General features: G+C 39.3%; 1 protein-coding gene across 1 annotated transcript in view; it reads left to right on the top strand.

Annotated features, from left to right (window-relative positions):
- The window catches only part of LOC140235145 (uncharacterized), a 49,001-nt gene that overhangs the window by 32,871 nt on the left and 2,761 nt on the right, over nt 1-13,369 (top strand). The window contains exons 2-3 of the mRNA XM_072315181.1: nt 7,134-7,429; nt 9,444-9,513. Coding sequence (XP_072171282.1) covers nt 7,134-7,429; nt 9,444-9,513 — 366 coding nt within the window. The remainder of the gene's footprint in view (nt 1-7,133; nt 7,430-9,443; nt 9,514-13,369) is intronic.

Below are 13,369 nucleotides of genomic sequence, written 5' to 3'. Positions count from 1 at the left end.
TAATTCTAACTGTAATCGTAATCAGCATTGTAATTCAGCTTTACGTTCCTCAACCCGTGTGAAAACAGTCGTAGATGCATCGTCCTGTGGGGGCAAAAGTGGGCAGCAAAAGTGCATGCCATAAATCAAGCTTGTAATCAATTGTAGAGAGATTATTTGGTAAATCTTGTGGGCAACGGACTGGACTAGTGATGATGGCAGGTAGGGGAATTGAAAGCTGAATTCTCCAGTGCACTGAATATTTTAATAGTACATGCATTGAAGAAGGCTAACCCTGTGGTGTATAGATTTCCTTTGAGCAAGATCCCTGACTGATGCAAAGGAGGTAATAGGAAAATGAGAAGAAGAACACAGTGCAAGCTTAGTTATCCGGCCATGTCGAGGCTGGCGTCCATTCGGATAAGTGATATGACTGGATGACTGAGATATGCTCAAGCACGACACATTCAGGCAAGTTTTGTTTGGGACATTAAAGGACAAGTTCACCTTCATAGACATGTGGGTTTAGTGAATGCAGCAATATTAGTAGAACACATCAGTGAAAGTTTGAGGAAAATTGGACAATCCGTTCAAAAGTTATGAATTTTTGAAGTTTTTGCTCGGTCACGGCTGGATGAGAAGACTACTAAGGATTGTGATGTCACATGTGTACAACGATATAAAGAAAGAATAAAGAAAATTCAACATATTTTCACTTTTCTCACATAACAAAAGAACACTTGACTTCTCTCTTTCGGAAGGCAGGGGGAATAATATTACCCTTAACATACGTCAGTAACAAGTTGAAGAAATGTGCACTTTATTTAAAAAGTAAAGTTTTGTGAAATTCTCTTTTTATTTTCCTTATATCGTTGTACGCATGTGACATCATATACTGTAGTAGTGCTCTCATCCAGCAGTGACTGCGCAGATACTTTTAAAAATTCATAACTTTTGAACGGATTGTCCGATTTCCCCCAAACTTTCACTGATGTGTTCTACTAATATTGTCGCCTTCACTCAATCCACATGTATATGAAGGTGGACTTGTCCTTAAAGGGTTTTTTTTTTTACGTATTGTACATGTGCAACTTGCTGCTGTCTTTGAGTATAGGCAGGTGGGGCGGAGATTCCCCATGTTAATAGCAGATGTCACATTCAAGACCCAAAAGCTTGAATGAAACTGGCGAGCTGGAGAGCGGGAATTTATATGGGTAAAGTAAAAACAAAACAACTGCAGAATTTCAAAAAAGTTCAGTTCTGAGGAGGGTTTTTTTTTTCAGTTGAACTGTTTTTTTCACCCACATACCTATAGTTTCCTAGCAACTTCCAAAAAAAGACTGGAATGTGCAAAAAACTGTGGTTTTCGGTGGCAGTATAAGTGCCCCTTATATTGTAGCTTCATGGTCTCCTCTCCTCTGTTTACAGGGCACCTATACTTCCATTGCATATCCTCTCTCCTTTTCATAGCCCTAATCCACTGCAAATATCTGTACCTTGCTATCAATTCCACTGACCGTGCGTTCTCCAAATGTATGCCATTGAGATGTAGTCAAGCAAATAATATGACTATCCAATTCCACCCCAAACCTTACCATTCATCTCATCCAGATGCTGACCTAACATTTTCAACCAAACTCTTGACTATTTTATCCTTCCCCAACTCTGCCTATTCATCCAGACTGCACACAGTCAATCTCAACCCAACTCTGACCATTCATCCTGTCCAAAACCAAGCTAGAAATCTCCTTCCAACCTTTATACATCACTGACTACCCATTCATCCCTATCTCTGACCATCCATGCCACCCCAACCCGAACAATCTTATTCCATTCCAACGCTGACCATCCATATCGACCGGTCCGAGACTATCCACCCACTTGCAACTGTGACCATATGTCCTACCCAGCCATAGAGCATCTGTACCATTTCAACCCTGGCCATTGTCCATACCACTCTGACCTTGGCCCCATGTAAGTTGTCATGGGTGGAATATAAAAAGAAAAATCAATCCTTAAGAAAATGGTCTATGTGCCTAAAAATAAATGATAGCTACAAAAAGGGGTATATTCTGCTTATATCAGAAGTAATCAATAGTTTGTTGTTTATATTTTATTAGCAGCATTTGGACTGTGTGAAATTCCCAGACACATGGACAGTTAGATGCTAGAGTTGGAAACAAATTTCAGAGAGTATACTGTGCATCACTATGATAATGATTTAAGAACTGATGATTACTTTTGATGTCATACAGCTGTGTGTGCATGCTCACTCTTATGTTTTATCATCTGCATTAGATGGTACATGAACCAAACAGAGCATTACAATAGCATGTAATGTTTGAACAACGATTACCTTTTCTTTGTGGATGTTAAAAACCTCAATAGAATAGTGGCATTCATAGAACAAGGAAGGGGGGGGGTTCTTGACATGATAGCATTGGCTTTGATTTGCCTCAGAGTTGCCATGGTAGTGACGTAATCGTGTAGAAATGTTATCATAATTTCTCATCTTCATTTATTGCAGGTCTGTATGTTTGTGTGCAAAATGTATGATGAATATTATGTTCTTAATGCATTCTCCAAGATGTAGGAATTTTGTGCTGTGTTCATTTTTGACAAAGCAAACAAGGAGTTGAGATGTGGTGATGTTATGCCCAAGACTGCTATAATTGCAAAGCCTGTGATATGAGCTGGAGATAGTTCAAACTTCCAAATAATTTGTCACAGAATATCAACTTTTACCTATTTAGTTCTGTCACTTTACTTCCAAGAAATGTTTAATGTCCCTATAAGTGTTTACGTATGTTCTGCAGGCGCTGTTATTCAAAGTGTTTTATTTTGATGTGCTTTTCTAGCAGTTCTCCCTTTATGACTACACATTACAATGCAAGATCTTGCTAGGTGCAGTGAAGGGGAAACATTCTTGAGCAGTAGGCAAAGAAAGCAATTTGGAACAATTACAGTGGAGATAACTATATAACTGTTTATGAATATTAAATAAAAAGTACTGTAGTTACCTCCATCAAGAGGATTGGGCAGTGACCATTTTGGACTACTGCAATATATGACAAATCTGAAACTTGCATCCAACTTACGTAATATATGAGATGGATGGGTGTGCAGTGAAACAGGCTGGTTGAAAGAAGTTGGATGCATTTGAAATGTGGCATTACTGCCGAATTTTAAGGATTTTATGGAAAGCATGCCAGACAAATAATTGGGTACCAGGATACTCAAGAAAATTGGATCAGGGTAAGTCATACATAAGGGGATACTAGTAGTGACTCTAAAGCTTTGACTTTTTGGACACATCCAACAAAAGAAATTGCATGGAAAGACTTTTATGTGAGAAAAAATGGAAGCCACAGGAGGTGAGGGAGACTAATAACACCTTTAAAATCCAAACATTGAAAAATGCACAAGACTAAGTTGCTCAGCTGTATCCCGTGCTCAACAGATAAGGAAGGTTGGCTTGAGCTCATCCATGTCACAGTAGCACATATATTGTATTTGTGTTAACTGAAATTATAATGATAGAGGTTATATAGGCAAAGGGAAGAGGGGAATAAAAATGATTATATCCCTCACAAAATGCATCTCGTCCTCTGATTGGTCGAGAGCACTGTAAACAACAAAACATAATTCTACCATACAAGTGCGCGAAAAAGACTATACTCCCTAGGGAAATGGTAAAAACTATACCACGCTGGTGATTTTCGCGCCTTTTTTGCTTCGCGTCGCGACGCGAAATATTTCACGTGTAAATGAATGGGTATCGCAGCACCTTCGCTTCGCGAGAGATTTCATGTACAAATGAATGGGTATCGCGGCGCCTTAGATCACTGCACTTCGCGAGAACCACAAGGCACGCATACACTCGAGCAATGCGACACGGGTTACGTTAGAGAGACTCAGACTCAGACTCTGAGCCCTCATTCTACGTTACAACAGAGTAGGCGATATCGTAGATCTATAATTAGACAACAATAAGCAAGCTAGGGTTCTTCGACGTACCGTAGGCCTTTCGGGAGTTCATGCTTCGCCGTTTGAAAGTTGGTCTCGCAGTTCACTATTAAACTCGAGCGACCCACCCAAAAGATGTTGACAAACGAAACTGCAGTAGATAGTAGGCCTGCTCTAACGTTATATAGCGCTAGTTAAGCCTAACGTTAGTTCTACCTGTCTAACAGTAGGCCCTATTTCCCGTAATCTCATTCCTAATAATTATTTTTTAGAGTGTCTAACGAGTAAGTTTAGAGTCTAACTTGTTCACTGTTTACGTTAGAACACCGTACGAATCACACGAATTTACAGTGGCACTCGATGCTTTAATTGCTAGAATTTTTCCAGTGCCCAATCTAACCTTATACACTGTTACTGAATGCTACCCAAATCTACAATGTATACTTGCATTTTAACAGGAAATGATAGTCCATATTCATGTACAGACATGACAGCTAGGTAGAAAGACGACAGAAAACACAATCAACTGCAGCTCACAGTCACATCGTTGATCAGCTCGAGCACGCACATCATCACCGCACTGTGTGGCAACCGAACGTACTTGTTGACAGATCGGATAGGCGTATTGCATGTATGAAGCGCGTAGTGAGTTTGCAGTTTGCGCATGAGTACCGAGTACACTTCAGCGGCTGAGCGCGCAGTGGTCTCTTCATAGTACGCGTACGCGCTGCCCTCCTGCTGAGCTGCTTTCCCGAGCGTGAATGACTAGTCAATCTTCTTGAAAAGTAAAGCAAGATGCCCTTAAAAAAGAGGTAAATTACAGAATACCAGCAGTCGAATACTCTTAAATTCATTGGGAGGGATATAAAACAAATATACCAGGCCAATTTTTCGAGGCACCGGTTGAAACTATGTGCCTTCGGTGACTTCAGTAGCACTATTTTCTTCGGGGCTGCGCCCCTCAGAAAATAGTGCTACTGAAGTCACCTCATGCGCATAGTTTCAACCAGAGCCTCTCAGGCCTGGTATATTTGTATACTATATCATGATCCTTCTCAGTGATATGAGCCTATGGCTTTGTGATATTATTCTCACTCTATCATTAATGAGAGGTTTGCACACCTACCTATGTAGAGCTGTTATGATCTACAGTTGCTAAACGCAGAGCATATTAGTGAGAAATTAGACAAAATCAGATCGAATGGTTGAAAAAATAAGCAAAAATTTGAATAGCAGTCAGACATTGGACACGACTTCCTTAAACAGGCATTAACTTTATGTATCCACTGTCAGTGAGTTTGTCTGTGTCAGGAAAGGGTAAGCTAGGCTGACTCCAGTCATGGGAGCAGTGAATAAAATGAGATGAAAAATAAGATGTACAAAATACACACTTGTAAAAGATAGCTGCAAATCAGGCAACTGTTATTTAACATCCTTTGTAGAATAGGTGGAAAGATCAACTGAAATGAAAAATAGAAAAATAAAACTATGATTTGATAAGAATCCTAGTACTTGCTATTTTCTCTACCCTTCTTTGGAAGAGGGTGGATTCAAGTTCTTTTTTTCTCTATTTTTATGTCTCAGTAAGTTGATTTTGCATCCTTACTGTCATTTTAAGGTATGTAGTCTCTTTAGTTTAAAACTGACCATCCTGCATGATAAGAGGAGTGGAGGCAATTGTATACAGAGTCTTGCATTTAGCAATATAGAAATAATATTTGCCCCCCCCCCCCCAAAAAAAAAGAAAAGAAAAGAAAATGTTTCCGTGGAGAATTAAAAAGTCAGACTGGGAGAAGACTAGACGAATCTGGTGTAGCATTGCATGGCTCTCTGATCTATGCCAGGAAACTGTAGCTGGGACAGCGTTCTCTGCATATGATAGTACCTAAGCACACAACGGCTTTTTGATTTTTTTTTTTTTTTTGCGCTTTTCTTATCTATAGGATTAATTGCAGATTTGTTGATTATTAATCAAATGGTAGCTAAATTAATTCTCCAATTTAGGGAGTATGCACTAATATACAAAAAAAAAGGAGCCATGGTACAAGGAGGAGAGAGCAGATAAGTATGATGATGAGCACGAACTTGGGAGTGTGTTAATGAGTGACCGCGCTTGTCATTTAGATACATAATTGCCTTATGCCTGGTGCAGCAATTGCATCTGTGCCTCGAATAGCCTGTCAAGGGCATGCCAATTAGCCCGAGATAGAAATTTGATGGCAGTTTAGCGCAGTCCCCTGTGACAAGCACGCACTAAAATCATGCAACCCGGTATTGATTCTGCGATGCGTAACACGTGTGCAAGCCTGTCTCGGGTATTGTGTTGTAAATGTATGAAATTTCATACCAAATGCTGCTATGAATATGCATCACGTTTAATATGTGTGTCGTGAATGCTCGAGTGTTCTCATTTTGTGTGTAGAAAGATGACGTCAGTCCTAATGTGTGGCTAATCCCATTCAGACAAGCCTGACATTATATGATGAGATGTTCTTACATGTGTCTAATTAGGTGATACACTTTTTTTTTTTATTACTTTGGTGGGGTATGGGAGTGTACGTAACAGTGAGTGGTCTATACTCAAAACCTCTCATCTAAAATACTATCATGTGAATGCATGCGGAATAGAGACCTCTGACTTTGCCATCTTGAAAAAATTGGTTCATTCAAATTATGCAAGAATGGAATTGACATTTTATTTGGGGGGGGGGGGAGGGTAGATGGGTGATGCGTATACTGTCATGTGGTTTTTATATCATCCTGCTCTGTATAGTGACAGTCATCATTTATCATGTCTGTGGTACTTTAAATCTGGTACTGAAATATGTACTATATAAAAGATAAACGCAAGTGAAATTCATATGCACCACACTAATACTGTAGTTAATATTGTACGCCAATATGATGACATCAGTAGCTGTAATGCTGTTCTTTACTTGCATTTTCGTCACATGAAAATTTTCCTTAATTTTCTTTCATCGATTTTATTATAGAATTAAAATGATGGTATGATTAGATTTAGTATAACATTTCAGAATGAGAATCAGGACAAGGAAGATGAAAAAAAAAAAGATCAGTTGGGCTTACATCCAGTGTAAATCTATAAAGCAGGTAGTAATGTCACACTGCTGATCAATGATAAGTCACTAACTCTTATACATCATATTCTCTTTTTTCTTCGTGGCTAGGTTGTGGCAATGGCAAGTACCTTGGCATCAACAACCGAACTTTCAAGGTGGGCTGCGACTGCTGTGCCAATCTTGTGGAGATCTCCGTGCGGAGAGGCCACGAGGCCATGGTGTGCGACAACCTCCGGCTCCCATACCGCGACAGCTGCTTCGACGCCGTCATCTCCATTGCGGTCGTCCACCACTTCGCCACGGTGGAGCGCCGAGTGCAGGCCATCCAGGAGCTGGCCCGGATCTGCCGTCCCGGGGGTCTGGTTATGATCTACGTGTGGGCGCTGGAGCAGAAACACAGACAGGTGTGTTGGGACAATGAGAGATACGTGACGTGCCATTCTCACTTGGACAAAATAGCGGGATGTTGATCGCAATCCAAATACTAAGATTTGTTGCTCCTATTCAGATTATATAGAAATATGCTGCTAATTGCCGATCGCAATAATTTGTTGACCAAACTGCGCATGCTCAAAATCTACCAAAATGGTGGCCTTGCCCATGTGTTCTTGGGCTGTTGTGATGTGTGTTTTGAATGATGTGATTAAGGATGTGGAGATTTTTTTTGTTCCAGCATTCACACACTCACATTAGTGCACGTTACCATGCTTTTCTCATAAAGATAAAAAATACCAACATAATCACAAGATTTCTTGGGAGTAGAATTGCAATGCTGATCATGCTATTTAGTGAAATGTCCACCCTGGCAAAAATCTTGAGATTTGGTTGGCATGAAAAATCTTCCCAGATTGAAAAATTTTGAGAAAGGCTGACCAACAAAGACAGAGAAAACAGACTAAGAAAGAAAGACGGATGGGGGGGGGGGGGGGAATTAAAAAGCAGAGAAATAGTCAGTACGTCAATGTCAGTGTGTGTGTGTCTCCAGAAGCTGGTGTTTGCGTGGATACTCAGAAATGCTATTTACAATTTCCATTAGGGGGTGTGGGAGAGAAATCAATTATTCAATAATAAAGTGTACAAATGCTCTGACCAAAGCCCTTTCACTTCTTCTTGGTTTGACAGGCGAATGCAAACACCAGAGTAATTTTAGACCCTGTGTTACCTATAAGTTTTCTCTTAGGGAGGGTGTTTTCTTTATTTAAAGATAGAATAATCAGGGTTAGATGTGGAACTATCGCAATGTTTGTATTCCATGTGCTTCTTGTCTATTAGCTTAATTGTTGAATCCTCATAACCCCCCCCCAAAAAAAAAAAAAAAAAAAAAATGTGCAAAACAATAACAACAACCCAAAGACAGACAGACAATGAAATAATGATCTCCATCTTTAGAGGAGATAGTATGACTGTGAATTTCTTGGAAATTTCTAGACTATGTGCCATAAGAACACAAACACACATGCACACACACACACACACACACATACATGTATTCATGTATCTGTATATATGCACTAAAATGTTTTTGTTAACCTTTTTTCTACAGTGCCTTGAAATGGGAGTACTCATTCAGTTTGGGCAAATTCTCCTTTAGGCCGTCTGTACGCTGATCATTGAGCATCCTCTGTATTTGCTCAGGCCAAACAGTTTTTGCCAACAAATAAAAAGCTTGAACATAACACCTTAACCCGTTGAAGATGAGTCTCGAGGATACTCGGGCAGGTGTCTCTGGGAAATGCATGTTAAAGCAAAATCAGTCTGTCCTCAACGGGCTAAAGGATGTGGTTGTCACACCCTCATTACTCATGCAGTGGTAACAATACACAAATATAACCCCAGAAAACACTTAGGGAGAAAAAGACTGTTTGGTCTGAGGAAACCATGAAGTTGGTTTGCAGAGATTGGGATGCCACACAGCCATGGCTATAAGATGACTGTTGTAGTCTTCTCATTCAGCAGTGACTGCACAGATACTTGAAAAATTTATAACTTTTTAATAGATTGTCCGATTTCCTCAAGATCTGACTGATGTGTTCTTCTGACATTGCTGCAGTCACTCAAACCACATGTATTAACCTGTTAAGGATGAGTCCCGAGTATACTCGGGCAAGCATCTATGGGAAGTGGGTGTTGTAGCAAAATCAAACTGTCCTCAATGGGTTAAGGTAAACTTGTCCTTTGTCCCTTTTCCCATAAGATTCTGAATCCCTCATACATTTTGCACAGGGTTGACCAGGCTGCCTTAGGCAGTGGGTTAAAGCAGGTTGAGAAACAAAGATTCCATATCATGGTGTTCATCCACTAGCCATGGTCAGTCCTGAGCAACCCACGAATAAAGTCAGATTTTCATAGTGGTAGTATTTCTAATGCTTTTATCAAATCCTTTCCCTTTTTCTTTTCCCTTTTTCTTTGTCCCAAAAGTTTGATGCCCAGGACGTTCTAGTTCCATGGCATCTCCAACCCAAGAACCAGCGGAGTCGAAGGGTCAAAGGTGAGAAAGATCAGAAGGTTATAGATTATCATATACCTCATTTGATAAATGTTGGACTCTGATTGGTCAAAGGTACAGTCACTAGTTTTCCTTTACTGCTGGGCAGTCAGCTAGCATTTTTTTGAGACGCGCGTAAGTATATCTTGCGCGCAAATCTTTATTTGTGCATTGTGAAATAATACTTCATATGATATCTCTGACCGGTAGTATGACAATTTCATTTCAATGCCTTAGTGTAGCATAAATATCTATTCACCCAGAAGTGATATTGCAACAGTGCTATGCCCAAAGATGATTTTTTTTTTTCTGTCAGGGAAGTCCATTCCTCTTACAGTATAAGCTTCCACTATAAGCTTCCAAAAGTGCATGCAAATATGCCATGGTATGTATTTGTGTAGAGTCCCTACCAAGTGAACATACTAAGAAATTGTACACTTTCACTTGATCTCATCTATCCCATTTTGGACAGTTATTTGACAGTTATTTGATGCACCAGCATATCATGTAGGCCTACAGTATTAGTGATTGAGCTGGTTATATCATTTGCCATGTCTACAAAAATGTAGATTCATGATATACAGTCCCTTCTTTTTCCACCGACAGTAGCTATTTGTTGGTTTCACAAAGAAAACAGTTTCTCTTGCCAAAAGTCAACACATCCGTCCATTAGCTCTGTGATAAACATGAGTCAGGCGTGCAATTTATAGATCGACATCGCAGAGCAACAAAGAAAAAAATTGAAGTGAGTCATTCTAAGATGCTCTAAGATGTTGCCCATAGGCTAATAGACCAAATTGTCCTTTAGTACCTACAGGGTTGTCTGTAGCTTTTGAATTGGCATTGAAGTGCAGAACAATATGTGAGCTTTGAAAAGTAAGTTCAAACTGACTATCAGGATTATTATTTCTTTCTTCCTTTTTTTTTTCCACAAAGCGTGAGTGTTTCCCAACTTCTGTTTGCTATTTTGCAATAAAAGTCAAAACCAGACATATGCAAATGTTGAAGGCTATTTAGAAGTAGACCTAGAGTGACATCAAAGAGGTCATGAGAATAATGGATGTACAACTAGACTTTTGCCACATTTCATTATTTTTCATGGATAGTATCTTTTCAAAAATGGAAAATTTCAAGATGAGGATTTTGCCTTCCTTTGACACTTGACCTACAGTGTCTGTACTGTAAACAATTACCTTTGATGAGAGGTATAGCATCATTGAGAGAGAAAAAAAAAAATCAGCTTCGAATTTTGAAGTGTTTCCTGTGTGGTAACATGATTACTGGAAGCGCATCAAAGCCTTCTCCTAAAGCATACATGCAGAAGTAATAAACAGCTACCACAACTGCTGTGGTTAGATACGATGATTCACTTGTTTCGTGTCTTGGATTCCTTGCGTGCAGAAAGACACAAGTGGCGTGTATGTGTCAAGTAGCGCCCATCATGCTCCTTCTGAGTGACTTTAACGACCGCGAGAAATGTATCAAGGAGGAGGTTATTAACAGTTGGGGTTTTCCCTTCTGAGAAGCATACTTGATAATTGATTAGATGTACCTTACTTCACATCCTCTTCATAGGATTCCACTCTAAACAATTCTTATCATGCAGGGCTTCATCGGTCACTTGAAACCACCATAGGTATGAATTCAGAATATGTTTTATTCATTCATTTTCTTTTTCTTTTCTTTTTTTTTTTGTGAGAGATCGAAGTAAAATGGATTGTTTATGATTGAATAAGACCGCATTTGATCAAATATTGATGTCTTGGGGATGTTGCTCATCAAAGGGCATTTTGACATAAGTTTATCAGAGTCTAAAAGTTTTGGGCCTGTTTCTTTTGTTTTTGTTTTTGAGCATCATGTGATAGCTATGGTAGTGAGATGAATTGAGTGATTTTAGTTCCTGATATCTCATCTTGAAATACGAGATAAATATTTTGTTCAAAAACATTATTGAAATATATGCCCTTATTTTCATGCCTCCACCACGAAGTGGTGCCGGAGGCATTATTGATATAATGTTGTGAGTCGTCATATAAAGTTGTTTTCTTCGTTTATCATGATGAAGAATGCAAGAGTATCGATTCATGAAAAAGAGCAAATGGAATATTAGTGCTTTGAAGATAGAATAAAGAGACTGCTCACAATAGATTGATATTTCATTTCACTTTCCCCACACATTCCCTATTGATTTGATATTACAGAATGGATAGTGAAAATCCTGGGATCTCATTGATCGGGAGCTGTGTGTTGATTTTTACTGGCCGCATGTTGCCTCATTGACGATAGTAACTGTAAACATGTTATCAAGTAATCAGCAGATACATGGCTGGAAGTACTGGATGCACGGTTTTTGTCTATGACGAGCCAAAAAGAAATGTATCCAGTCACTTTGCAATTATGTTTCATGATTAGAAAATAGATTCTGGAAAAAAAAAATGTCCCCCATTTTATAAAACAGATGATGCACATGTCTTTGCGTGCATCAATCAGAATAATATGCATGCGGTAATAATGGAACTTTGCCTAAACCCACTTAGCTTTAGCCTTTAGTTACTTTATGCAGACACTCGTACTGATGCACTTGTTCATGTGCATCTTTTGTATACTGTCCTCTTTGATCACCTACTTTTGCATCTCAGTTTCCATGCCAACTGCCTCAAATTATGAAGTAACTCATTTAGTCAGAAGTTGATGATGCTGTGTTGAATGCGGGAGTTGGTATATGATTTTCCACACTCTTTACCATTGATTCTAGGATGACAACCCCTGTGATGGCATAGTGCAGCTAAGGCTCCCAATTTTGCCCAATTAGTGTGGCAGATTTGATGATTATAGTCTTGGGAGGACATCAGAAAGATGTCTAGTTGGCGTCCTCGTCCCCGCACTTGTCCCAGCGTCAGTCATATCCTTGATGCATTTGATTGGCTTCGGAGAGAGAGAGAAAAGCGCACGGCAGAAGCAGGACGCACAAGGGTGCAAGCCACGCATTTTAATGAGCCGTGTCCACGTGTGCCACCGTAAATCATTGTCTTGCTCTGACGTTATCTCATCTGTGTCATTGAATAGATCATATGTCCAACACTTTCTCTACTTTATGTCATCTTCAGTTGCAACCTTATGAGGTGAAAGTATAGCACTAGTGAAATTTTCCTTCTCATCTTGTGACATTTAAATGACATCAGTTCACTCTGTACTGATGTATAGTTGTGTTGAGGTTGTTAGCAGCTACATTTGTGCGTAGTAAAACTTGTTCAAGGCAGTTTTTTCCATACTGAGCAAGCTATTACCGAGAGTGCCTTATAGATTTGCATTGTAGGACTACTGTAAAAGTGGATATTTTTGAGCAAGTAGTTTTTCGCACTCAGTCAGGTAAGATGAATTTCGCGTGTTTTGAATTCTGTGGAAACAGGACACGAACTACTGGAAAAATATTCGCTTGCTTTTATTTTTGCATGAGCTTCTGGTTGCATGAAATGCGCCAAATTCTCTGCACTGGGAAAGTTTCGACTTTACGGTATTATTGATACATGCACTGATATTTCAGTGTCATTTCCCAAATAAAAAAAACAGGTGAATATCAATAGAATATGTGTCTTTGTAGGACAGATTAATATTGTAAAGACAAACTGATGGTTAACTCTTTATGCTACGGTGTAAAGCCCCTGTGTAGTACTGTACGTTATTCTACGACTGCAATGCAGGCATGCTTTTGACAAACATTGTGTCTTTCAAATCCAACTTTTTTTATACATTTTCGTTATGCTGGACATACAATGAGCAAAGTTGTAGAGAAAATCCAAGGTTTGCTAAGGTGTAAATTTTGTGACAAATTGATAATTAATTTTCTCTCAAATGACCA

This window comes from Diadema setosum, chromosome 11, assembly GCF_964275005.1.
Source record: "Diadema setosum chromosome 11, eeDiaSeto1, whole genome shotgun sequence".
NCBI lineage: Eukaryota > Metazoa > Echinodermata > Echinoidea > Diadematoida > Diadematidae > Diadema > Diadema setosum.
This window is presented reverse-complemented; position numbering and strand designations above follow the sequence as displayed.